This window comes from Cololabis saira, chromosome 21 (genome assembly GCF_033807715.1).
Source record: "Cololabis saira isolate AMF1-May2022 chromosome 21, fColSai1.1, whole genome shotgun sequence".
Taxonomy (NCBI): domain Eukaryota; kingdom Metazoa; phylum Chordata; class Actinopteri; order Beloniformes; family Belonidae; genus Cololabis; species Cololabis saira.
In genome coordinates, this window is record NC_084607.1 from 18,132,405 (window position 1) to 18,155,839 (window position 23,435).

General features: G+C 38.1%; 3 protein-coding genes across 4 annotated transcripts; all 3 read left to right on the forward strand.

Moving 5' to 3' along the window:
• Positions 1-3,639: 3,639 nt before the first annotated feature.
• On the forward strand, positions 3,640-15,448 carry LOC133422505 (transmembrane channel-like protein 6). Of its 2 annotated transcripts, XM_061712530.1 has the most exons (18): positions 3,640-3,761; positions 3,849-3,992; positions 4,560-4,677; positions 4,823-4,910; positions 5,002-5,259; positions 5,350-5,537; positions 5,623-5,767; positions 6,159-6,374; positions 6,796-6,950; positions 8,488-8,578; positions 8,738-8,835; positions 8,919-9,014; positions 9,099-9,174; positions 9,257-9,390; positions 11,843-12,019; positions 12,111-12,189; positions 14,988-15,074; positions 15,184-15,448. In XM_061712530.1, the coding sequence occupies exons 1-17, from the start codon at positions 3,749-3,751 to the stop codon at positions 15,066-15,068; spliced, it is 2,157 nt and encodes a 718-aa protein (XP_061568514.1). In that variant the 5' UTR covers positions 3,640-3,748; the 3' UTR covers positions 15,069-15,074; positions 15,184-15,448. The 2 variants fall into 2 exon arrangements, with proteins under 2 accessions (XP_061568514.1, XP_061568515.1); XM_061712531.1 differs by lacking the exons at positions 3,640-3,761; positions 3,849-3,992 and having other exon boundaries at positions 4,561-4,677; positions 5,043-5,259.
• A 292-nt stretch (positions 15,449-15,740) lies between these two features.
• On the forward strand, positions 15,741-17,071 carry LOC133422318 (uncharacterized). The gene is made up of 5 exons (XM_061712273.1): positions 15,741-15,967; positions 16,082-16,167; positions 16,310-16,405; positions 16,493-16,633; positions 16,765-17,071. Exons 1-5 carry the CDS (start codon positions 15,958-15,960, stop codon positions 16,876-16,878), a joined length of 447 nt encoding a protein of 148 aa, XP_061568257.1. The 5' UTR covers positions 15,741-15,957; the 3' UTR covers positions 16,879-17,071.
• A 1,229-nt stretch (positions 17,072-18,300) lies between these two features.
• Positions 18,301-22,171, forward strand: cenpx (centromere protein X). The gene is made up of 5 exons (XM_061711526.1): positions 18,301-18,364; positions 18,895-18,946; positions 19,029-19,082; positions 19,187-19,275; positions 20,825-22,171. The coding sequence occupies exons 1-5, from the start codon at positions 18,329-18,331 to the stop codon at positions 20,837-20,839; spliced, it is 246 nt and encodes an 81-aa protein (XP_061567510.1). The 5' UTR covers positions 18,301-18,328; the 3' UTR covers positions 20,840-22,171.
• Positions 22,172-23,435: the final 1,264 nt, after the last annotated feature.

A 23,435-nucleotide genomic window follows, 5' to 3' on the forward strand; every position in this document is an offset into this window, starting at 1 on the left:
CCAGTGACATGACACAAAGGAGTTGGTACAAACTGCAGGCTGCTTTACTGTATTTTCATTGGATGACAATGACTAATGATGAATTGACAATGGCTAGCCATTGGGCATCAGCTGGACATCTAACTATCGAGACCAACAATCTTTTTTTTTTTTTTCCTTTTTACAAAACATTTCTGCTGCAAAAATTAGACGTTTTAAGGTGAGGGCAAGTGGATATTGACTCTCTTATGGAGCCAGCCTCCCAGTGGTCAGTCAATAAACTGCAGTTTTGTTCCACCTGGGTTGGCCTCAGTGTGGTTGTTAGATGGTTGGTGCTTGATTCATACCCGGAAACTCTTACTCTACACTCTGGCCTAGATCCAATAACCAGTGATGTCAGCATCTAGAAATGTTATCAACATGACCATTCAATGTTTTCAATACCAATCCAATGCTAACATTTCCCCTTCCAGGTTGAAGTCAATGTGAAACTAAAACAAATTGCAGTTGTTTGACCACTGGCTCCAAAAGCAAGTCAATCTGGTTAAAAACAACTCAACAAACAACAACAAAAATAAGTCCAGGACCATTGTTAGATTTCACTTCCACATCATATGAAACTATGTAAAGCCACAAATTGTACATATTGTATAATTAGGTGAGGTGATTTGTTTAAACAGAATTCATGTAAAGTCTTATTGATTAGCACAATAAGAAAGCACAGACTAAGTCATCCAAGCTAAACTGGCTAACTGTGGCCAATTGCATGGGGTTTGTCCAGTCCAGTTCAGTCCATCTGATCACTATTGTTAAGTTATGTCTGTTTCAAAAATAAAAATCAATTATATTGAATTAACGAAGAATGGACACCAATATCAAGCTGCAGAGATACATACATTATGTAGTATACAACATACCGCATACTGGTCCAGGGGTTGTTTGATCCTGCTTAAAATAGCAGATTTTAGATTGTATTTGTTTTGACGATCATAATCATCTGGAGATACTGGTGCTGGGTTATTAAACAGTTTTATTAATGTTTTATTAAAACATCAATGAACGCAATCAGGTGATGTTAATAGATTGGTTCTAAGGGAAAACAATATAAATGCTGTCATCTATGTTCATTGAGCACTGTGTAATTTCGTGGGTACAAGTGGCTATAAGTGCACTCAAGTGGCCGGTGAGTGTACATGGGGAAAAAAAGCAAACCATCAAAGGTCAAAGGTTTCAAAGGTCCTGTTGCAACACTTCATTGTCACCACTTGGGGGCAGTAAACACTCATGACTGCCCGCCTGCTGCAAGACTACAAAGATAAACACTGTATTGACATACAGCGTGTGTACTTGAAAACATTATGATTTATAACCTTTTTCTAATTGTTGACACATATTTATGTTCACTGCACATCATCGGATCCAAGTTTGCAGGTTTGTGTTATATGCAAACAAGCTGTGGTTGTGATAAAGGAAGTCGAGTGCCATATAGTTGAACACTATGATGTCTTATGAGCAGTTTCCTCTTGCTTTTTGTCATCTCTTCTTCTGCTTTTTATTCATTTGCATATGTGAGTTATTTTTCATGTCATAATTGGGAGAGTTCTCTGATAAAAGCCCTGAGCAGGATGTGCTCTTTGAGACAGTTTCACAGGAAGTGAACTGTCTACTTTTAATTTATTTTAAGCAGTGACTTTGCATTGTGCAGGGGAGCTTCAGAGAAAACCCCTATGTATAACAATATGTGTCTGATTAAGACCAATGCAATGTGAGGTGTGTGTTTGGAGCAGCCAACAATCATCAAGAAGAATGGCATTCTCTGGGAGCCTCCGTGTTGAGTCTGAGTCAGATTCTGACTTTGAGTAAGTTTTCATTTTCTCTTTAGTTACTAAATGAGTATGTTTTTTTTCTTACAATGCTCTAAAATGATAACACCAGGAATCGATTTTCAAAGTTGGTGTCATCAGTCCAACCTTTTATTTTTGTTTTATACTTTTTCATAATTCTTCCTTTGAAGTCAGTTTTTGGAGGGCATCATCATGAGTTTGAATTTATTCTGTTTTGCTGAAGATGGGGCTAACTACCATATAAAACATCATTCCACTCTGGAAGAATGTTTAAGATGCTGTATGTTCATCAGAGGCAACAAGAGAATTTGGGCGAAAAACTTTAATTCCCGTGAATTCATATTTCCTTTTCCCCTTTTCAGGTATATAGAAGACACCGTCAAGGTCTCTATGGAGCCAACAGTCACTGCCTATCAGTGTCCTGAAGCTATAGAGATGGATGTGTTCGGGGAACATGCAGGTGAAAGTCTGGTATTCCCTGTAGTTAAAGTGACTTATTCTATGTTTTTCTCTTGTTCTAACATCTACAGATTGTAAAAGTCGTAAGTCACTCGCAGCTTCTTAGAAGGTTTATTGAACTCCAGTCAAATGTAAATGCTTTATAAAATAACAAATGATTATTGAGGTTGTTCCTCCATCCATCCCTGGATTAACTTCCACTTATCCGAATACGGGTTGGCCCAGACCTCCCTTTTTCTGGCCAACTCCTCCAGTTCTTTTGAGGGAATAGCAAAGCATTCTCAGATCACCAGAGAGATGTAATCTGTCCAGCGTGTCTTGAGTATACCGAAAAACGTCCCTAGGTAGATGTACAGGGGGTATCCACACCAGATGTCTGAAACACTTCGTTTGGCTCCTCCCGATCTGGATGAGCAGTGACTTCAGTGAACCTCTCACCCCGTTTAAGGGGAGAGCCCAGCTACCGTGTGGAGGATGTTCATTTCAGTGTTGATGATTCAGTTACTACCTAGTAACTCATACTCTTGAAATACCCCAACAAAAATGTGAAATGGTTCGGCAACGTCCTAACCATTTTACTCCAGGATCCTAGCGAGGGTACAGAGATGCTCCAGTGTTACACAGTCTGAACAGAATAGTTCCTGAATTTGAGATTTAATGGTGGTAGTCATTAGGACAGGGATCGGCAACCCGCGGCTCTAGAGCCGCATGCGGCTCTTTAGCGCTGCCCTAGTGGCTCCTGGAGCTTTTTCAAAAATGTTTGACCTTTTTTTTTCCTTTTTTTCTTTTTTTTCCTTCTTTTTTTCCTCTTTTTTTCTACTTTTTTTTCTTTTCCTTTTTTCTATTTTTTTTCCTTTTTCCTTTCCTTTTTAATCTCAACATTTCGACTATTTTCTCGACATTTTGACTATTTTCTCGACATTTCGACTTTTTTCTCAACATTTCAACTTTTTTCTGAACATTTCAAATTTTTTCTCGAGATTATACTTCAACATTAATCTCAACATTTCGACTTTTTTCTCGAAATTTCGACTTTTTTCTCAACATTTCGACTTTTTTGTCTACATTTCGACTTTTTTCTCGACATTTCGACTTTTTTCTTAAAGTGCATAATGAAAAAAAAATTCTTCCCCCAGTAATAACTAATATAGAAACATGCAGCATGTGTTGCTTTCATTCTAAGGCTTATACAAGACTTTTCATTTTTTGCGGCTCCAGACATATTTGTTTTTTGTGTTTTTGGTCCAATATGACTCTTTCAACATTTTGGGTTGCCGACCGCTGCATTAGGAAGTCATTAGGACTACAAACGTAATTGTGATTTTTTTGAGACTGTCAAACTATCCCTTCTAGACAGAGTCTTCATTAGCAGCAGTGAAACATCGGATGGCACATTTGAAATTATACCGTTCAACCCTCTGCAGAGGGGCAACTGGTCAACTGCCACCTCAAAGGTGCTTTCCTCAATGCCGAGTCGCAGTGAGTTTAAATCTTTCTCTAAATGCTTGATCCCATTTGTTTCCACACCCTCTAAACAATTGCATTTGTGTTTGGTCATGCAAACAGGGATACATACACGTATTTCTGTAAGAGCAGGACATTCAGCTCAGCCACGCCAAGACCAAACCTTGTCCGCTGATGCTCCTCGTACCCAGAGGGAAATCCAGGATGCTGTCATCCAGCCAGAAGTGGGGAAAATCCATACTGAAGGTGAATAAAAGATGAAAAGATGCCAACTTATTTAGATGAAAGCCTTTTTTCCTCCACTGTAAAGGAAAATTAAAAATAGCGATCGAGAGATAGAATCTTTTGTTCAAAACATGCCTCCATATCTTGAGCTTGAGGCTCCTTTTAAGAAATGAGACTCTCTAGCGCCACCCTTCACCACGACGGCCGTTGGGGGTACTGCAGCCAACAGTGAAGCCGGCACGGGAGAACGGGGAGAACGCGCATGCAGCGTCATGTGACGTCACATCCACAGCCCAGCGCGGGAAATTCGGGACCGAATTGCAGCACATTTTGCAGCACACAGCCTGTTCAAGGCAACGGAGAGATACGCTAGAGGGCTCATTCTTTTGGGTTTGGAACGCTTCATCTGACATTATTACTAGAAAACTTAAAATGTATACGGATTTTTTTCATAAATCCTGCCACAATCCGGCCTCAAGCTCCTTTAAACAGCTGACATTTATTTCATTTCTTTTTCCATTCTTTCTTGTTAGCTCATTTAAATGCAACAAGAGCTCATGTGTATTTTTGTGTTGGAAACATCCACAGATGCAAGAGATAATTTAATTGGTTCAACGTTGTCAAACATCCGCGGCCTCTCAGAGCGGGAGGGCACGCGCCAGCTGCAAGCCATGACGCTCAGCCTGGGAGACAAGATAGAAATCAAGTGAGTCAGAAGAATGAAATGACCTGAAAGATGTTGCAGCTTGAACAAAAATCACGATCAGCGTCGCTCTTGTCCAGATTTTTTGATGTACTCTGGCCACTTTTTAAACTCAAACCGATATTGATCCATTTGTTTTCTTCCCAAGGCACCTTGCGTTCATCTCCACTGCAAAGAGTTCAGTCATCAACAGAAATGTTCCTTGCTACATCTACCTATACATGTACATTTCAAGGGTACGTTCCATTGCTCTTTTATAAAGTATGAACCTTTTGTCTGTTTTAATGTGGGCCAGTCACACTTTCATGTCCGTTGTTCTCCCATCAGACTTGGCGCCATTGCGCGTTCATCATCCTCAATGTCCTCAGCTCCCTCAGGTTGTGGCATTCCTCCATGAAGAAGCTGAACGGACGTTTCGGGACCGGAGTGCTTTCTTACTTCCTTTTTCTCCGTACCCTCTTGTTCTTTAACATCCTCCTCTTTGTGATCAATGGGCTGTTCCTTATCTTCCCTCAAGCCATCTACCCCCCTTTGAATACCTCTCCCCGTGAAGCTTTCACCAGCCTTCAGCTTCTTACTGGCATGGTGAGGTGGATGCACGTTTTACCTCAGCAATATTTACAAGTTTATTTTCAAACTTGATCTTGAACTCTCTTCATCTTTTACATTTTCCAGGGTTACCTTTCTGACAGCTTGATGTTTTACGGTTACTACTCAAACACCACCGTCAGAACTTGTCGAGCTAACAATTCGCCAGACTGCAACGCTGACGAGTTGTACATGGAGTCTTACAGCATACCCACAGCTTATTTCTGCACCACTGCTGTCGCCTTCTTCATTATCCTCATCATCCTGGTGTACAGGTGGGTAAAGAAATGGACTTTTCACGTATATATTTTACTTTAACCCTTCAGCTGCTTGTTTTATGGCCCTGTTGCTCCTTTACAGAATGTCCAACTCCTTTGGGAAACAGTTTCAAGTCCTCAAGTCCAACGGGAACCTGTCTGAGAAGGTTTTTTGTGCGTGGGACTTTAATGTCAGCAAGAAGTCATCTGTCAGACTTCAGTCAGAGAAAATCAGTATGCAGCTCAAAGTACGTAATAATTTTGATGATCAGGCACTTTAAAGCATTACATTAGACTTTAATTCTCAGAATCAGATGAACATATACGGTATAAAAAAGAAGAAGTCAGTTGTTTGTGTGACATTTGGATTTACATTGGTTCATGCTAGTTTCTGTGTACCAGATTCAAATACAGGATGCTTTTTAACATGCATTTCCCAGCCTGTGTTTGTTTTGCTCCATACTATTCAGGCTTTCCATATTGGTTAAATACAGCATGTTTCATTTGTGATTCTTATGTTCTAAAATAAACAAGTATTTCACGCCAAACAGATGATAGTTGTCAACCTGCAAGTAGTGCAGATTTAGGGGACTGTTTCAACCTTCCAGTTCAGCATCATAAAGGCAACTCTTCCAACAGGAGCAGCTGTCTGAGGTTGTCATTGGAAAAGAGGAAAAGCGCTGCACGCAGCGACTCTGCCGCCTCATCATCCAGATGATCACATGGGCCACGTGTCTGGCAGGCATCTTCTGTGGTGCTATTGGAGTCCACTGGCTTGCAGAGGCTGGAGGCAGTCCACAGGAGTTCTATCAAAACATGATAGATTTCAAGCTTTTCTCCTCCACGGACTCATTTGTATGTACTATATGCAAATATTTACCACAAAAATGCTCCACCTATCAAACTGATGCACTTCTGCTTTCTCTTTCCTGCCTCAAGCATCACACATTTCATAAAACAAACGTCTTGTGTTGTGTTGACAGTGATGTAAGTGGATACCTATTTGGCCCGTAGATAGATGTGTTTGCTTTCAGAGCATCTATAGTTTTAAACCTTCCTTTAATTCTGGATAAATATTGACAAACCAAACCTGCAGCCTTTTGCTTCTTTGTGAATGTGTTGAAGGCCTTTAATGAAGCAGACCTTCTGAAAAGTACAAATGGAAGAGTATTTGATGTTTTCCAATACATTCAATATAATCTGGAAGTTAATAAAGTTTACTTGCTGGGAGGAAAAGTCAGCAGCCTTTACAGGGATTTTCTGCATTCCTCCACAGTCCAGCACTAGCAAGGCTCCTAAAGAAGGAGAGCTGCTGCTCACATCTGCAGCGGTGTCAGGCCTCAACCTCCTACTCCCTGCTGTGTTCAACATCTGTGCTTGGATGGAGAATTATGAATCACCTGGGACACGTGTGTATGTCTCCATCTTCAGGTGAGAGCAAATATATATTAAAACATCCCAAACGGAATTTTTTTCTCATCATTCTGATCCTGAAGAATATAATTAACGTGAATATGCGTTATTATTTTATAATATATGTATAAACTGTATCAGCTTATATGGAAACCCAAACTTGCCAATGCAGTAGGGTAATGTGCTGAAGGTGCAGTGGTTTAAATCGATTGCTCCAAGTGTACTGAGCAAAAAAAAAGAAGAAGAAAAGTGAAGGCTGGATAGAAAAGAGTGTCAAGAGTGTGACAGAAAACTGGACGTGACAGCAAGGAGGAAATGGTTTACAATACTGTAACCACTGACCAAAGAGACAGGAAGCAGAGTTAGACGCAGCAGAGTCGGAGGTGTTTCTTTGTCCTCAAACCTTTCCAGGCCAACCCACAGCCAATCATGATGGTTTTGTGGTACAATTAATATCGCAACGGAACATATTATCTCGAGAATAAGAACAACTACGTGCTGTTAGGTTTTAGAATAGCAGGTAGTCAAGATAGTGCGAAGCACCAAGTAGTTAAAATGATGACAGCTAGTTATTCACCACCGCAGCAGACACTTTATTCAAAGCAACTTACATCTGAGAGAACACCACAAGCAAGAGATCACACAGGATATACAGCATGGATACGTGATGGTCAAATAACATTTCACACAGCCCACAAAATAAATGAGGCATGATTCACTTCACTGTTAGAGCTAATCAGATGTCACGCTTGTGTTAAGAATCAATTGTTACTTTGTTGCTGTTTAAGTCTGCTTTGTTAATAATCGAATTTCCACATCAAAGGCATGTCAAAGTTAAGATAGTTTGGGTCCCATGGTCTAGTGCAGGGGTCGGCAACCCAAAATGTTTAAAGAGCCATATTGGACCAAAAACACAAAAAACAAATATGTCTGGAGCCGCAAAAAATTAAAAGTCTTGTATAAGCCTTAGAATGAAGACAACACATGCTGCATGTATCTATATTAGTTATAAGTGGGGGAAGATTTTTTTTTCATTATGCACTTCGGGAAAAGTCGAAATGTCGAGAAAAAAGTCAAAATTTAGAGAAAAAAGTTGAAATGTCAAGATTAATGTTGAAGTACAATCTTGAGACAAAAGTCGAAATGTCGAGAAAAAAGTCAAAAAGTCGTGAAAAAAGTCAAAATGTTGAAAAAAAAAGTCGAAATGTTGAGAAAAAAGTCGAAATACCGAGATTAAAAAGGAAAGGAAAAAGGAAGAAAAAAGAGAAAAGAAGGAAAAAATAAGAAAAAAAAGAGAAGAGAAAAAAGAAAAAAGGAAAAAAAGAAAAAAAAAACAAGGAAAAAAGGGAAAAAAAAGGTCAAACATTTTTGAAAAAGCTCCAGGGAGCCACTACGAAGGCACTAAAGAGCCGCATGCGGCTCTGGAGCCGCGGGTTGCCGACCCCTGGTCTAGTGTGAGCATTACAGCTCTTATAATCAAGCTAAAATAATTCCGCTATGGCTTTTTTCTTTTTTTTTTATTAAGTATATTTTAGTGTTTTGGTCTTATTTTCAGAAACCTGTTGTTGAAGATCAGTATTGTTGGTGTGCTGGGCTACCACTGGCTGGGGAAAATTCCTGTGAAACCAGAAAGTCCACATTTCAAGGTTGCAAGTTCCCTGATTCTTATCTGTAATTACAATAGTAACTATGGTTGTAAATCTACGTGTATTTGTTTACATCATGCCTGCTTGAATGTGTGCCCTATCCGTTTTATTCTGCATGTATTTGATACATAAAAAATCTTAAGTATTTTCGCTTCTCAGTGTTGGGAGAGTTTTGTGGGACAAGAACTTTATCGGCTGCTCGTGATGGACTTCATCGTCACGGTGCTTTACACCTTTTTCGGGGAATTTCTATGGAGGTAAATTAGTTCTTTAACAAATAAATCTGTTTCAGTCGTGTCAGTCCGTGCCTATAAAAGACTTCAATGTCATCTTTTTCTAGTCTGTTATCTAAGAATGTCCTGAAAAAGAGAAGGAAGCCGGTGTTTGACATTGCCCGTAACGTGCTGGAGCTCATATATGGACAAACTCTTACTTGGTAAACACACATGCTCAACTCCATTGCTTTACAATATATATTTACCAGAATATTTTGGCTGAGTATTTTTGCCTTTGTTCTCAGGCTTGGCGTGCTGTTTGCTCCACTGCTCCCTGCAGTCCAAATAATCAAACTGCTTTTGTTGTTCTACATGAAGAAGGTTGGTATGGCAGGTGTTGTTTCACCTGTTATTCTTTGCCTGACGTCCATAACAAACAATTTTGTTCTGATGTCTTTTGCAGAGTAGTGTGATGTTTAACTGTCAGGCCTCCAAAAAGCCATGGAGGGCTACCCAAATGACAACATTATTCGTCACTCTTCTGTGTTTTCCCTCATTTCTTGGTGCTGCCGTGGCTGTCACATATACAATAATGGCGTAAGTGCTACAATTTCCTCTCTTGTTGACCTTAATACTCATAGGGCCCGATTTACTAAGATCCTAAATAAAGAGTACTAAATTGCGTGTGCACTGAAAAAGTTTGCATGCGCTGTTGTGTGTTTTGCGGGTGATCAACTAAGATTGCGTGCGCAATTGATAACAGGTGCAAACCGCAGTATTTAAATGAGGTGTTGCGCGTCTTACGGTTTGCGGCGCAAACTTTGCGCCATGGAGAGTGGATGGAAAGCAGGATATAGTCGCAAGCGCAAGATGAAATTTGACGAGTTGGAGTTAGAGATATTAGTGGAAGAGGCGAATTGTTGTGCCGTATTCAGCACCCCTGCCGTGAAAAGCACCCCCTCGTATATTCAATGATAAGTAGAACAAGAAAAAAAACAACGCACTGACACTTCAATATATTTATATATACACACTCACACAAACACATACTTAGGAGTTTATATTATATATATTTACAAATATTATGGACAACACAGTAAGCAGGCTATTAATTAATGACATCAATAACCATTTACCCGATTTTTGTTATCTGTGACTGTGATTGTGGGAAAGTATGACTATTGTGGAATCCATGAGCGCATTTAAACATGAATCATTAACACAAAACTGGACGCTAAACAGAACATGACACGGAATGAGAATATCATTTTTGTCAGACGAGGGGGTGCTTTTCACGGCAGGGGTGCTGAATACGGCACGACACCGGACCGGGGTATGACTGCAGAACAAGTATAGGCGCACAATAAGAAACACTTTTTTCTCCATGAAAACACGTGATTTATTTATTATCACAAATAAAAAAATGAATGTGCCTCCTGTGGCAACCTTTTGCTGAATAATACTCGATTTAACATTCAAATAAAATATTTCTCCTTTTGCATGTGGAGATTAGCACCTTCCTTTCGAACGTATTAAATACAGACGCAATCACAATCCCCGCAATTACTTTCAGGCTTGGTAAATCTCATTGCGTGTGGTAAATGGACCAATTTGCATCTTCCCCTCCCAGTATTTAGTGATTTCTGGCGGGTACGCCCCATATTGATTATTCATCAGGGCAAAAGTACTAAATGAATAGCGTGTGCTATTTTGCGCATTTGAGAGACGCAGTCCTCTTTGCACGCTGTTAGTAGATCAGCTGGCACTTTGGTTTGCGGGTGCTGTCAAGTTTGCACACGTTTTTACACACGCAAACCTTTAGTAAATCAGGCCCATAGTTTTCACACCGTTATAAAGGAATGCCCACATACTGTATAAGTGCACAATGAACCTTGTTCGGTTGAATTAGATATTAAAGAGGGGTTATTGATGTTTAAATATTCTACTCCTTCCTTGTACACCTATTCCTGTTCAAATTTGATGACGCAAACGTCATCAAATTTGCTAATGACACAACGCTGATTGGGATAAACAGAAATGGACATGAAAGGCTGGTGGGCTGGAGATAAGCAGCCCTGAACACCAGGAAACCAAAAGAAATGGTCGTTGACAATAAAAAGAAAAAGAATGAGCGTCAGTTGGACATAAACAGGGAAAAGGGTAGAGAAAGTCTCAACATTTAGATTGTCAGACCTCAGTTGGATACACAGCACTAGCTGCCTGGTGAAGAAAGCACAGCTGTGACTTTAGTTCCTGAGAGCTCTCAGGGATATTAACTTGCCACAACACCTGTTGCCATCCTTCTACCACTGCTCCACTGAGAGGATCCTAACTCTACGGCATATTAACCTCGGTTAGCAGCAGCTCTGCAGCTGACAAGAAGGCTCTGCGGAGGATGATTAATGATACACAGACAATAACAAACACACTCATACCTGCCCGCAAAGACATTTTCACCTCCTGCTACCCTTCTAAAAACATCTCAAAGGACTCATTTAATCCAGCCCATTATCTGTTTGAACTGTTGCCATCAGGCAGGGATGCTGGACTCAGAAAAGTCGACTTCTGAGCAGGTTCCGCCCTCAAACTCAATGCTAACTTCAAATCAAACTCCTAGGTGCAACTGCACTATTTACAACCTTATTATAGCTTGCTTATTTATTTGTGTTTAATTTGTAAGAGACACATCTTTTCCTTATGCCTAGAAATTTAATTGTATTGTATACGATGACAATAAAATATATTCTATGATGATATTTTAAGGAAACCATGCAGTTGGGATTGGCTGAAACTATTTGCCTTAAGAATGAGCTCAGAAGCTCAAACACATGTGCCGACTTAGTCAGGAACTACCATAAGAGGTTGTAAGACACAGAGGTTCCACTACTGATGAATAATGTCTTAAGAGTTAAATGTCTTTATCAAGATATGAGCTTTACATTGTTATTCTACACATTTAAGTCCAATAATCTAGGAGGAGGAGTATGGAGAATATTGTTATGGTACCGACTGTATTTGGACATAATCTAAATCCACCTGTCATCCGCAGGATTAAACCCTCGCCAACATGCGGCCCTTTCAGGAATTTAACAAGAATGTTTGAATCAGCTCAACTCTGGACAAAAGAGCTGAAGGACACTCACCCGATTTTGTCAAGACTCAGCTGGGTCTACAACAGTCTGATAGAGAACCCGCTCTTCTTATTCCTGGCTGCTGGAGTACTTCTGTCAGTGCTGATGATAACAATATAGCTGAAATGTCCTTTTCTTTTTGTCGGATGTTAATAAGTCCTTTATTTCTATCTTTTTTCCCCCTAGATTGGTGATTTATTTTCACACGGAAATTGTTGATGGCCAAAGGAGAATGATTCGTCTCTTGGAAAACCAAGTTGAAAACGTATGTTTTACATTTCTTCTCATCTTAAACAAGTCTGATTTGGCAGCAATGTCATTCTTCTGAGCTCATGTTTCTGTGGGTCTTGCATATTGATAGCATATATCAATATTGATATATGCTATCAATCTCCCCATTCGGTCTGAAGAGATCTGCATTAGTCTCCCGCTTGGTTCTTGCGTATCCCAAACAAGCTGCATTGTTGTTACATGACATCACGATTGGTGGCGTGCCATCGTTCCATCTCGTCCAAATCAGGAAGTTTTTGCACTGTGGGGATTTGCTTTGTGTCATTTACCTTGATGGATGACAAAGATAAGACCTATTGTATCTGCAAGATTAAGTGATCTTTGATGGTTGAGAAGAAGCGATATGGGTCTAAACCATACGTATATTTTGGCATAAACATCACCCTAAATGGGGTTTTATATTTATTTATATTGTTTCCAACTGACTTTCCAGGAATAGAGTTGATTGGAGTTAAAACAACCATCTCATATTAGATTATATCAGGTGTAAGTATCAGGTGTAAAATTTCATAGAAGGGAATGTTGTTTGTGGTAAAATGACAAGTTCCTCAAGTTATTACTTGAGGAAATAAAATTATGTCAACATGAATAGCTATTTTAAGTTTCTTCCAAAGTCAAAAATGCCATTCTACTTAAGTAATAATATGATGAGGATTAAAACTAAAGAATATTTAACTTTGTAAGTGCACAGAAGTTAAATATTTAATCGTTTTAGTCGTTATTTATGGTCTATTTTATATATTCTATTGTTTTATTCTCTCAGTTTTTAATGTCTTGCTTTCTAGACTTACTTTTAGGATTTTATGTTATACTTTTATACTCTTTTACTGTGTACTTTAACTTCATAGCCTATCTTATCCTGCTTTCTTGTAGCTTTTATCTCCAGTGTTTCCTCATGGGGAGCCTCCATGCTGGGAGTGACTCTGGCCTGCAGGGGGTCGTCCTGGGGGTCGTTCTGGCCTGGATGGTTGTGGAGCTCTGCACCGCGGCTGCACCGCTGTGGTGTGGACTGCTCTATCCGTCCGGGCCGGGATGGTCTCTGTGGAGGAAACCCTTGTAGCTGCGGGCTATGAGACCTCCTGGCGTGGACTGCTCTCTGATACCGTTCCCTCACCTGGATCCTCAGTGTTCAGCCATGTCTACACCCATATTTATATAGATGCGTGTGTCTGCATGTGTATAACTTGTGTGAATTGTAGTGTGCTTGTGTCTGTCTGTCTGTCTGTGTGTGTGTGTGTGTGTGTGTGTGTAGGGGGCATTAATAAGTTTTATGTTTGTTTAACGTTTTGTGTAAAGCACTTTGTGTTGCATTTTTATATATGCAAGAAAAGCGCTATATAAATAAATAAAGTTTGCAGTTTGAAGTTTGAAATAAAAAGGACTATATAGGCACTTCTGTCTGGTTGCTTTCAGCTTCTTCTAAATCCAGTCAAGTTGTCTAACAAATGCATGGCTTCTGCTTCCACAGAACTGGACCAGAACTTAGATATTCATGACAAAATAGGCAAGTATTAGAAGCACAGATGACAAACTCTCCCCCTTTGCATCTATTGACAAGTTCTTTTTAAAGAAAGTCTGACCACGTTCAAAAATTGGAAGGAGGAACTGATCTGATCAAAATTCACCAGAAGCGTTTATTGTACAGAATCGTGAGCTCACGGGTCCTACACCAACCACCAAGTCCAAGTGATAAACACTGACTGTCCCCAGATGCAATAAAAAGGCCCCCCGACCGCATGGCTAACGTAAACATTATACTATAGGTGGAGAGGACGTGGATTAGACTTTGCCGCTCTTGGTTGAGTGGTCCTGGAGGGTCGTCTCCTTGTCCAATCCGGTGCCGCCGGAAAAGCGGAGAAACTAGAAGAAACTACAACCCCTAGACTTTTGTCTTACTTTCTCACATGTCCTTTCTTCCGAACACGTAGTCCACCAAGCACAACTAGAGAAAAACGTATTGACCACATTTATCATACAAAATGAAGATGGCAGGTACATTAAATGCATTTGAAACATGAGGAATAATTATTCAGACATGAATATTGTATTTGACATGAAATATGAAACTCTACTAATCAATAACAAAATAAAGCAAAGAAAATGGATGACATGAAAAGTTAGAAGATGGCATGGAAAGTGAAATTTTTCCACCCTAACAACATACAAGCACACATTTTTAAGTAAGTCAGTTACCCACAGTTCTATAATTAACTGCAATTTTGTTGCAAATATCTCAGAACTGCTTTGATTGGAGTCATTTTAGTCCAAAATTAAAATTTACTTAACTTACCATCTAAATATAGATTTGAATAATTGCTTAAATGTGAAACATGAAATAGCATGTGCAGAGTTGGGGTCGAAGCACTGGTCACACGGTCATCTGCAGAGCAGCCAGACCAGGAAAGTCAGCTTCTTCTTTACAAGTCCAAAGCCGAACTGTGCGGGTTATGAATGTTTGTTTGTTTAATGATTACGTCATAGTTTCTTCAGAAGCCGAGAAGCTGGTTCGAGCAGCTACAGAAATATTTGTAACATTACTTCATGCTGCTTTACGTTTAAAAAAAATGTTCTGTTAGCATTCTTTGATGTCACAGAATAAAACAGAAAGTTCAGAAAATTTGAAGCACATCAGACAAAATTCCTCCTCGAGGAATATTTCTGCCAAATCCTTGTCTTCATCAAAGTGTTTGTAACATTCAATATACCGGTATTAATATTTTGACTTAAAATGACTTGTCCAATTTGTATTATTGATGTTTTTTTTTCATGCAGGAGGGGAATGATAAAAATTTCCTCATCAGCCAGCTGCAATATCTTTGTGACCAGAAGAGTCAAGGTTCACTTCAAAAATAAGCTACTGTAGGTGCTGTCCTTGAACTCTTGCATAACAACTTTTTGAGTCTTTGTTGTTTAAATGACCTAATCACTTCTTCCAGGTAAAATTATATTTCCCCATTTCTTTCTGCAGAAAGATGGTATCTCACCAGCGTGGAGCGTGATACACATTATCCCAGCAATGCTGAGATGCTTATCCGCATCAAAAGAAAACAAAAGCAAAGATGCAACGTTGAAGATTGTGAATGTGGAACATGATTGGTGATTTAGATCTGGCCTATTACTATATCAATGTTTGAATAATAACAGTAATTATCTATTTACAAGTCCTGGTTTGATGTTTATACATATATCCAGTTTTTTAATATATGCTTCTTTTTTAATTTTACATTGTAGTTTATGAGTGATTTTCTTTAATGTATGATAAAAATGTAATAAACATACTGTATTTGATCACATATTGTGGTTTTGGAATAATTTCTTTGGAAAACTCTGACATGAACTTTGTGTCTTCTGGTTTAAACGTGTGAATGATTCCAGTCACATCCACATGATCCAGTCTTTGCACATACATCACTGTCATATCGGTGGCTGCTATCACAATAACACAGAACCCCAAAAGTGACTTAAACTTTAAGAGTTTGTTCCTGTGTACTACCAAGAAGGTTTGCAAGCTTCATAGGAAAACACTAATGAGCCCCATCTACGCCAGTCATGTTAGCCATTTCCTTGTGATAAAGTTGGGTTTCACTTTTCAAATATTTCTGCGTTATCTTGGCATACAAACTTAAGTGGGAGTGGATTTCCTCGTTTGTGCGTATAAATGCTGCTACGCCAGTAGGCTCGACACTAAGCCACTCTCCTTGAGCTGCTTTGCTCTGAGCAAAAAGGCTCGTCTCACATCATCATGACGACTGGTGAGTAAAAGCTGTTCTGATTTCATGTCTCGGCTCAAAAGCAAAATAATGTAAATTAACAAGTTCCCATTTTTCATTTATTCTCATTCTGCACTAAACTTACATTTCTTGCAGAAACAGCAAATCAAGAAGTTAAAAAAGAAGTGTACATCTGTCTTCAAAAGAAACACAGTGCTATTTTGTCACAACAATATGAACTGGTAATATTTCTTTAACTTTATAATGAAAAAAAAGAAAAATGGTATCTTTTCAAGCCAAGCCATACTTTTTCTTTTTTAAATTTAATTAACCTCTTTTTACTTTGCACATCCTGACACTCATGAGTATTCTGTCATTGAACAGGTTCATGGATTGTTTATAAGCGAGCTGAATCCTTGTTTGAATGAAGGATACCTACAGGCTTACTTTAGAGATTATGGCACTGTCACATCGTGTAAGGTAAAGACTGAAAAGAACTGCTTTTGTAACTCGAAGGAATTCAGTTTAAAAAAAAATACTTTATATCTTCTTTGTTTTTGATTCCAGGTGAAGAAGATCTCCAACTCTGAAAAGGCAATAGCTTTTGTGAAGTTTTCTACAGAGGATGAAGCTGACAGCGCAGACTGGGACGGTCCTCACTACTTTGGGGGGACGGAGGTGAAAGTGAAACGGTTTGTGAGTCCAAAGGTAAGTGCAAAACACAAGTCACTGTCTTTTCTCAATATGGCCATGGAAGCAGAAATCTTCTAGGTAGCAGTATTTGAGCTCAATACTGCACATTCCTCCTTTATCAGCTGATGTTGTACTCTGTTTTGCAGAATGAAGATGATTCAGAGGATGAGGCAGATTCAGCATCTGCTAAACCTCCACCACGTCGTTCACTCGGCCTGGGCTACATTCTGGAAGATGTTCAGTGGTTAGAAGATGAATAGAGAAAAAACTCCACTCTTTCTCTGTCTGTCCTCTCCTGTTAGTATATATGTTTGGCCTACATTAACATGGTTGTCCTTTTATTTTATTTTATAACACTGCACAACCATCTATATACAGTACAATAAATAGAGGAAAAATGTGTTTCCTTTTCAGTGACAATCCAGAATTTTGTGAATGTTTATGCAGATTAGAGATGTGCATATATATATATATATATATATATATATATATATATATATATATATATATATATATATATATATATATATATATATATATATATATATATATATATATATATATATATATATATATATATATATATATGAATTAATGAATTGTCTTTATTTCAGTCTTGTACAAGTAATTTTACAAAACAAAATGAAAAAAGTAAAATAAACATTGCTTCTGCCGAAAAGGTGTAGGCTGAAGCCGTAGCTTATAGTGCCTACACTTTTTCTCTTGTGATCAGCTTAAATCTGAAACATTAGCATTAATCCGTGGAAACAAACAATGCATAAAGAAGACAAAAAATAAATAAGACAAAATATAAAATTGACGTTTCACATTCTAGAATATTTTTGATAATATACTTTATAGTGATAGTGTTTTATATTTATTCACAATATTTTCTTTGAACATTTTCTTAAACTTGTAGATAGAACTGCACATTTTTAGGTCGTTGTCACAACTTCCATATTTCTCTTGCCTTAATTGATGTACATCTATTTTTAATATTTGTTCTTGCTGTCGTCATCTCAACGTTTCCCCCTCAGGTCATAGCGGGTTTCTTTTATCTGGAACAAGTCCTGATGTATATAATGTATAATACGAGATGATGTATAATATACATATATATATATATATATATATATATATATATATATATATATATATATATATATATATATATATATATATATATATATATATATATATATATATATATATATATATATATATATATATATATATATATATATATATATATATATATATATATATATATATTTTATACTATGCAAACAAAATATGTAGATTAGAGATGTGAGGGCAAAGCTGGTGAATGCAACTTCACTTTAAACATAATACTGACTTATGTAGAAATGTTTATGAATAAAAAAATTGTTTTGGCATGCTTCGTGTGTGTGGTTTTTTTCCAATATCATTTTTTGGGGTAAATCTTCATCTCGCCACCAGGTTTCAATACAAAACAAACTCTGCTTCACGTCAAACTGTGCTTACGGCTGATTTATGGTTCCACGTTACAACAACGCAGAGCCTACGGCGTAGGGACGCGGCGACACGCACCGTACCCTACGGCGTAGCTCTGCGTCGATTTAACGCAGAACCATAATTCAAGCTTTACGCATGGTGATACGTGTGACGTCACGGGCCAACAGCCAATCCGTGCGAAGAGCGCCAAGTTTCTTCCGCAAGAAAGACAACATGGCGGAGATGGAAGAAGAAATTAGCTTTAAAAAGGTCAGAGCGAGTTTGTATTTACATGTTTTTTTTAATCAGGAAGGCATTAAACATGCATCTCTTCTGCCCTTTTGTTCCCTCAACCTAAATCCAGTTTTTGATCCTTTCGTAAAGCTCAGAGCTAAATGATTCGTCTAGTTTCAGACCATAATCCAAAACTCACACTTGTCATTTAGTATAATTGTTATATTTAAACGATTATAAAATAATAGTATGCGCCGAATAGAAGAGCGATTTGTGGCCATTCTGTCCTTTGTCCCCTTTCTTAACATTGTATGTGAAAACATTGGATAATTCATTGATAAAACAAAATCAGTTTATTTTCTATTGTGGATTGGTATGCGAAAGAGAGGCTCATCTGAACACTCATGTAAAAGAGCTGCAGCCATTATTGCACCCTTGTAATAGCATATTTTATTTGTTGTGGACACAAATACAAGTATTTTATTTTATAAGTTACCTATAAAAATGTACCTTAAAGTTTGTCTCCAAATCTGTAGACCAACTCTGTGCTCTATGCTTGTTTACAGGAAACCGTCAGCAAACTCCTGTCAATGTTTTTTAAGGAAGACAAAACCAAACGTGAGTTTGATAGTTATGTTTCTACGAATTTGTGTTTTTATTTCTGATGCCACAGCTGCTCAGAGCTCTCTGTGTGTTTTAGTGAGTGGGGATGCTGTACTGCTCATGGCAGAGATGCTCAAAGTTTTTGTCCAAGGTACTCCAATATTTTTGCAGATTTTTTTTTTTATTTTTTATTTTATTTTATTATTTTTTAAATTCAATATAAGACTAAAAAGAAACTCTTCTATCTTTTCTCAGAAGCTGCTGTGCGATCAATGAAACAAGCTGGATTGGAGGACTGTGATCAAGTAGAGATTGAACATTTTGAAAAGATCCTTCCACAACTGGTATGTACTAAGTAACAAGCTCAGACTGATTTTTCCTTTTTTTAATATGATTTCAATATATATATATATATATATATATATATATATATATATATATATATATGTATATATGATATATATATATATATATATATATATATAGAGCTCGCAAACGAGTAATTTTTTTAATCGCATGTTGTCCATAGTTAACTCGCGATTAATTGCACATTTATTCACAAATTTTTTGCTGTTCTAAATTACCTTTAGGTATTTTAAAAATGTTGTTAATACTGTTAACTACATGAGAAAGGGCAAATATGCTGCTTTATGCCAATGTTTATTCAACTTTCCACAAAAAAAGCTTTTGACCTGAATGTATTCATTACATTCCTTCATGATATAAACACAATGTAGTCCCCAACTTTACACTTGTAAAGACTAACTTAAGATTCCTTGTTTTTTTTAAGCAGCTCAATGTAAAACAATGAACCATGTGCATCACACACATTGTACAAGAAGTGCATTGGTCAGTTAAATTTTCCATGTGATTATGTCTAACCTCATATGGAGGAAAATAAAAGGCTCAAAAAATATCCCCTTCTCCTAAGTGGGATCAAAACAGGGTGATACAAAAAATAAATCACAAACAAATAAAGTGCACATGTAATAGCAGCGAGTGTAACTCAACCTATAAAGTGCAGTTAGGCTATAATTAGCTAATACTTCAGATTCTTTGCTCATCTACTGTATTCAGGCGAGGAACCAGCCTCCTTCCCCTATCCTCTATCCAGCGTTGTCTGCTTTTGACGGGGGGGACGCGCTCTCTGCATCGGTGGTGTGTTTGACTGCAAGTGGTATTTTGAGACTCTACGTACTTCGATGGTAATTCATTTCAAATCGACATGCAAATAACTTTAATCTTGTCCAGCGAACCATCTGGGCATCTTTTTGAAAGTGAACTAGCCGTTCAAAAGTCCCTTTTCATTTACCATCTTTCAGTTCACCATACTTTTACTTCTGTAAATATCCGCCATACCAGTATTTCTTATTATTTATTTTTATTATTATTATTATTATTATTGTATATACCAGTTTACTGTTTATAGTGTGTTATTATTACTGTGTTACTACTATTTTTCTATTGATGCCTCTTGTTTTTGCACTATCCCCTTTGCTGCTGTAAACTGCAAATTTCCCCTCTGTGGGACTATTAAAGGATTATCTTATCTTATCTTATCTTTTCCTCAAACTACGGGTGCCGTCGAGCGCTAGAAATTATGTAATGTGCTTTTTTTTTTGTTTTTTTTTTGTTTATCCTGCACATTAATCGTGCGTTTAAAAAATTGTCGGAGTTAAGAGGACGTTAAGTTAACGCGTTATAAACGCGTTAACTTTGACAGCCCTAATATATATATATATATATGTATATATAGAGTGTGTGTGTGTGCGTGTGCATGTGTGTATAAAGTTCTAAACATTGGCAAATATTTTTGTCAATTTAGAACGACACGAAAAATAACCAAAAGCCTGATTTCCACAAACTCAGTGTTACATCTCTTCTCCACTGCAGCTCTTGGATTTCTGAAGTGACCACCAGATGGAGCCAGAGTGCTGTCAGCATGTTTTCACATGATTTGTTAATGCAGTTCTTTTTTTTTTTTTGTAAAAAAAACTCTAACTGCAGTTTCATAATTAACTAGTCTGTGTTTGATTTAATATTCTTAATTTATATTTATTTGAGTTCTGTGATTTTGAAGTAAAAGTAGTGGTGTTGTCCACTCACCACCCGGCCACTTCCACCAATAAGGACCACCTGTGCTCCTCTGCAACAACAGGTGCTTCCAGCATGCTCCACGGCGCCCTTCATCAAAGCCTCCAGGAGCAGTTGGAAGCAATTAGAGTAATAAGGGGAGCAGCCAGTCCCTTAGATGATGACAAGTGCCAGGAAAAAAGGAGTACCCCCTCCGGCCACTTTGAAGTTCCCTTTTGCTGTCCTGCGATGTTTGGTTAGAGGTAGGGGGAAGGGCAAAGGGGACCTCTGGCACAGGGGGAAAGTTGAATGGCAGTGTGTGTGCGCATGTATGTGTGCTCGTGTTAGCCAAACATGGCCAAAGACCACACGCATAGATATTCTGTTTGAAAGGAAACATAACAAAACACGTTGGAACGCGGTCCAAGAGGAGCAGGGTATAATTCTGAAGGTAAATAAACAAAAAGGCAAGTTGTAGAGCTGCTTTCTCCACTTTCATCACAGCAGTGGGGGTGAGAGTTGGGCCTACAAGGGAGAGGGTAATCTGGGGTTTCCTGACCCAAGTAGCTCTGATGGTTTTCCACCAGTGGTGTATTTCAGCAGTGTCCCTACTATGAGTCAGCATAGCTGTACAACACCTCACACTGTTTATTTATGTGGCTCTCCAGTGACTCACTGTGCTCGCGTACAGCTGGAAACAACTTAGTGAAAGTCAAGAGTCCGGGCTCAAATAGGTGCTCAAGGACACGGCACTTGGATTTGACCCGGCACCTTTTTCCCCCGAGGCTGGATTTGGGTTTCCCAGGGGTGAATTTCAGAGCAGACCGTCGGGAGGAGCTCATCTAGTTAACCGATGTTTAGTTTAATAATGTCAAGAGGGTTATTTAGGCTGAAAACAAACTCTCGATCAGGAAATAATTGCAGGATTGAAAATTATACACTTTAATAGCAGCGTGCCGTACCTTGTACTTTCTTCAGCAAATATAATAGCAAATTAATTTAATTAGGTACAATGCATCATTGCTCTTTAAACACTAAACAAGCAGATTGTTTTTTTCACTAAGCTGCTAAATGTTCTAGCCTGTTCTGGAAGTTTGCTTAAATTGAAATGGATCAATCCCAACTGTTTGTTCTTACACATGGAATAAAAACATTTATTCTCTTGGATCTCCTTCTTCTTCTTTTTTTTTTTCTCTAGAAATATGAGTTGTTGGAGGATTTTGTACTGGAAAAGCAGAACACTACTGTTTGACTTTTCTCTTTATGCATCATATTGGAACAAATTACATCTGAAGGCAGTATTATTAAACATACGAAAGCAGTTAGGACAAGAATGGGGAGGGGCATCCACGAGAGTAATGAGTTAAAGCTTTTCTTGATCATACATTAAAGGCAGGGAGTGTCGACAGCCAGTCCAAAGGCTTTGGAGAATCTCCGGAGTGAGAAGCCTTTCCCAGGAGAGGCAGGCCCATCCGTCTCCAGCCTTTCTGGCTGCTTTTTGGATGGAGCTGCTTGTAGGATCATTCCTTCTGGAGTGCATGGAAATATCCGTCTGGTTCGTTGCCATATGCTGGAGGCAAAGACATTTTTCAACAAGTTTGTTGTACATGAGTTAAATTTGGTGAAAAGGTTAAAATTTGAGTTATTGTGACTTAACCTTGTCAGCACAATCATTGTTCAAATGAAATAGAAACTACACCTGCTATTCCAGAACTGTTTAGGATGCATGGAATGTGTAGGTACATTATATAAAATATATCACGTACAATAATACAAATAGAGAACTATAATGTAAATATATATATATATATATATATATATATATATATTTTTTTTTTTTTTTTCTTTTTTTTTTTTTACACAAATGACGCAGCTTCGTTCATCTCCTTGTCATACTGAAGTTCTGCCCCTGACATTTCATCATAATTCCCATTTCCCTGACGGCTGGCTTTCATGTAACAGCTGTAACTGTAACAGTGACCGGCCAAAGCACATAAGCTTCACTGGAGTTATAGTATAATATGACACATAAAATAATCACTTTTGCCCTCAATGTGTACATAAAAACATTTATTGTACAATATACATTTCCATTACTAAAGCTGCAACTCTGCTCTTTTGGACCATTATTGGTTTTATTTCTTTTTTTTTTTCTTCTACTAAAATCTGGTTTAGCAGTTGGTTGACTGCATGAAGCCTGAGAAAATCAATAGGACGATGCAAGTGTTTTTCATTTTCTGACTTCCTCCACAGACGGCCAACATCCAGGAATGATAATCCTTTATGAAGCAACAGGTGTCATCTGCCATAAGTGTTACTTCCACTCTCATCACTTTGGCTAACGTCTTTCTAAAATAGCTGTATATACGTGTACATATGTGCTCCGTCTGGGACTGTGATGCATTAGCGCCCCGGATACGGGGAGGCCCTT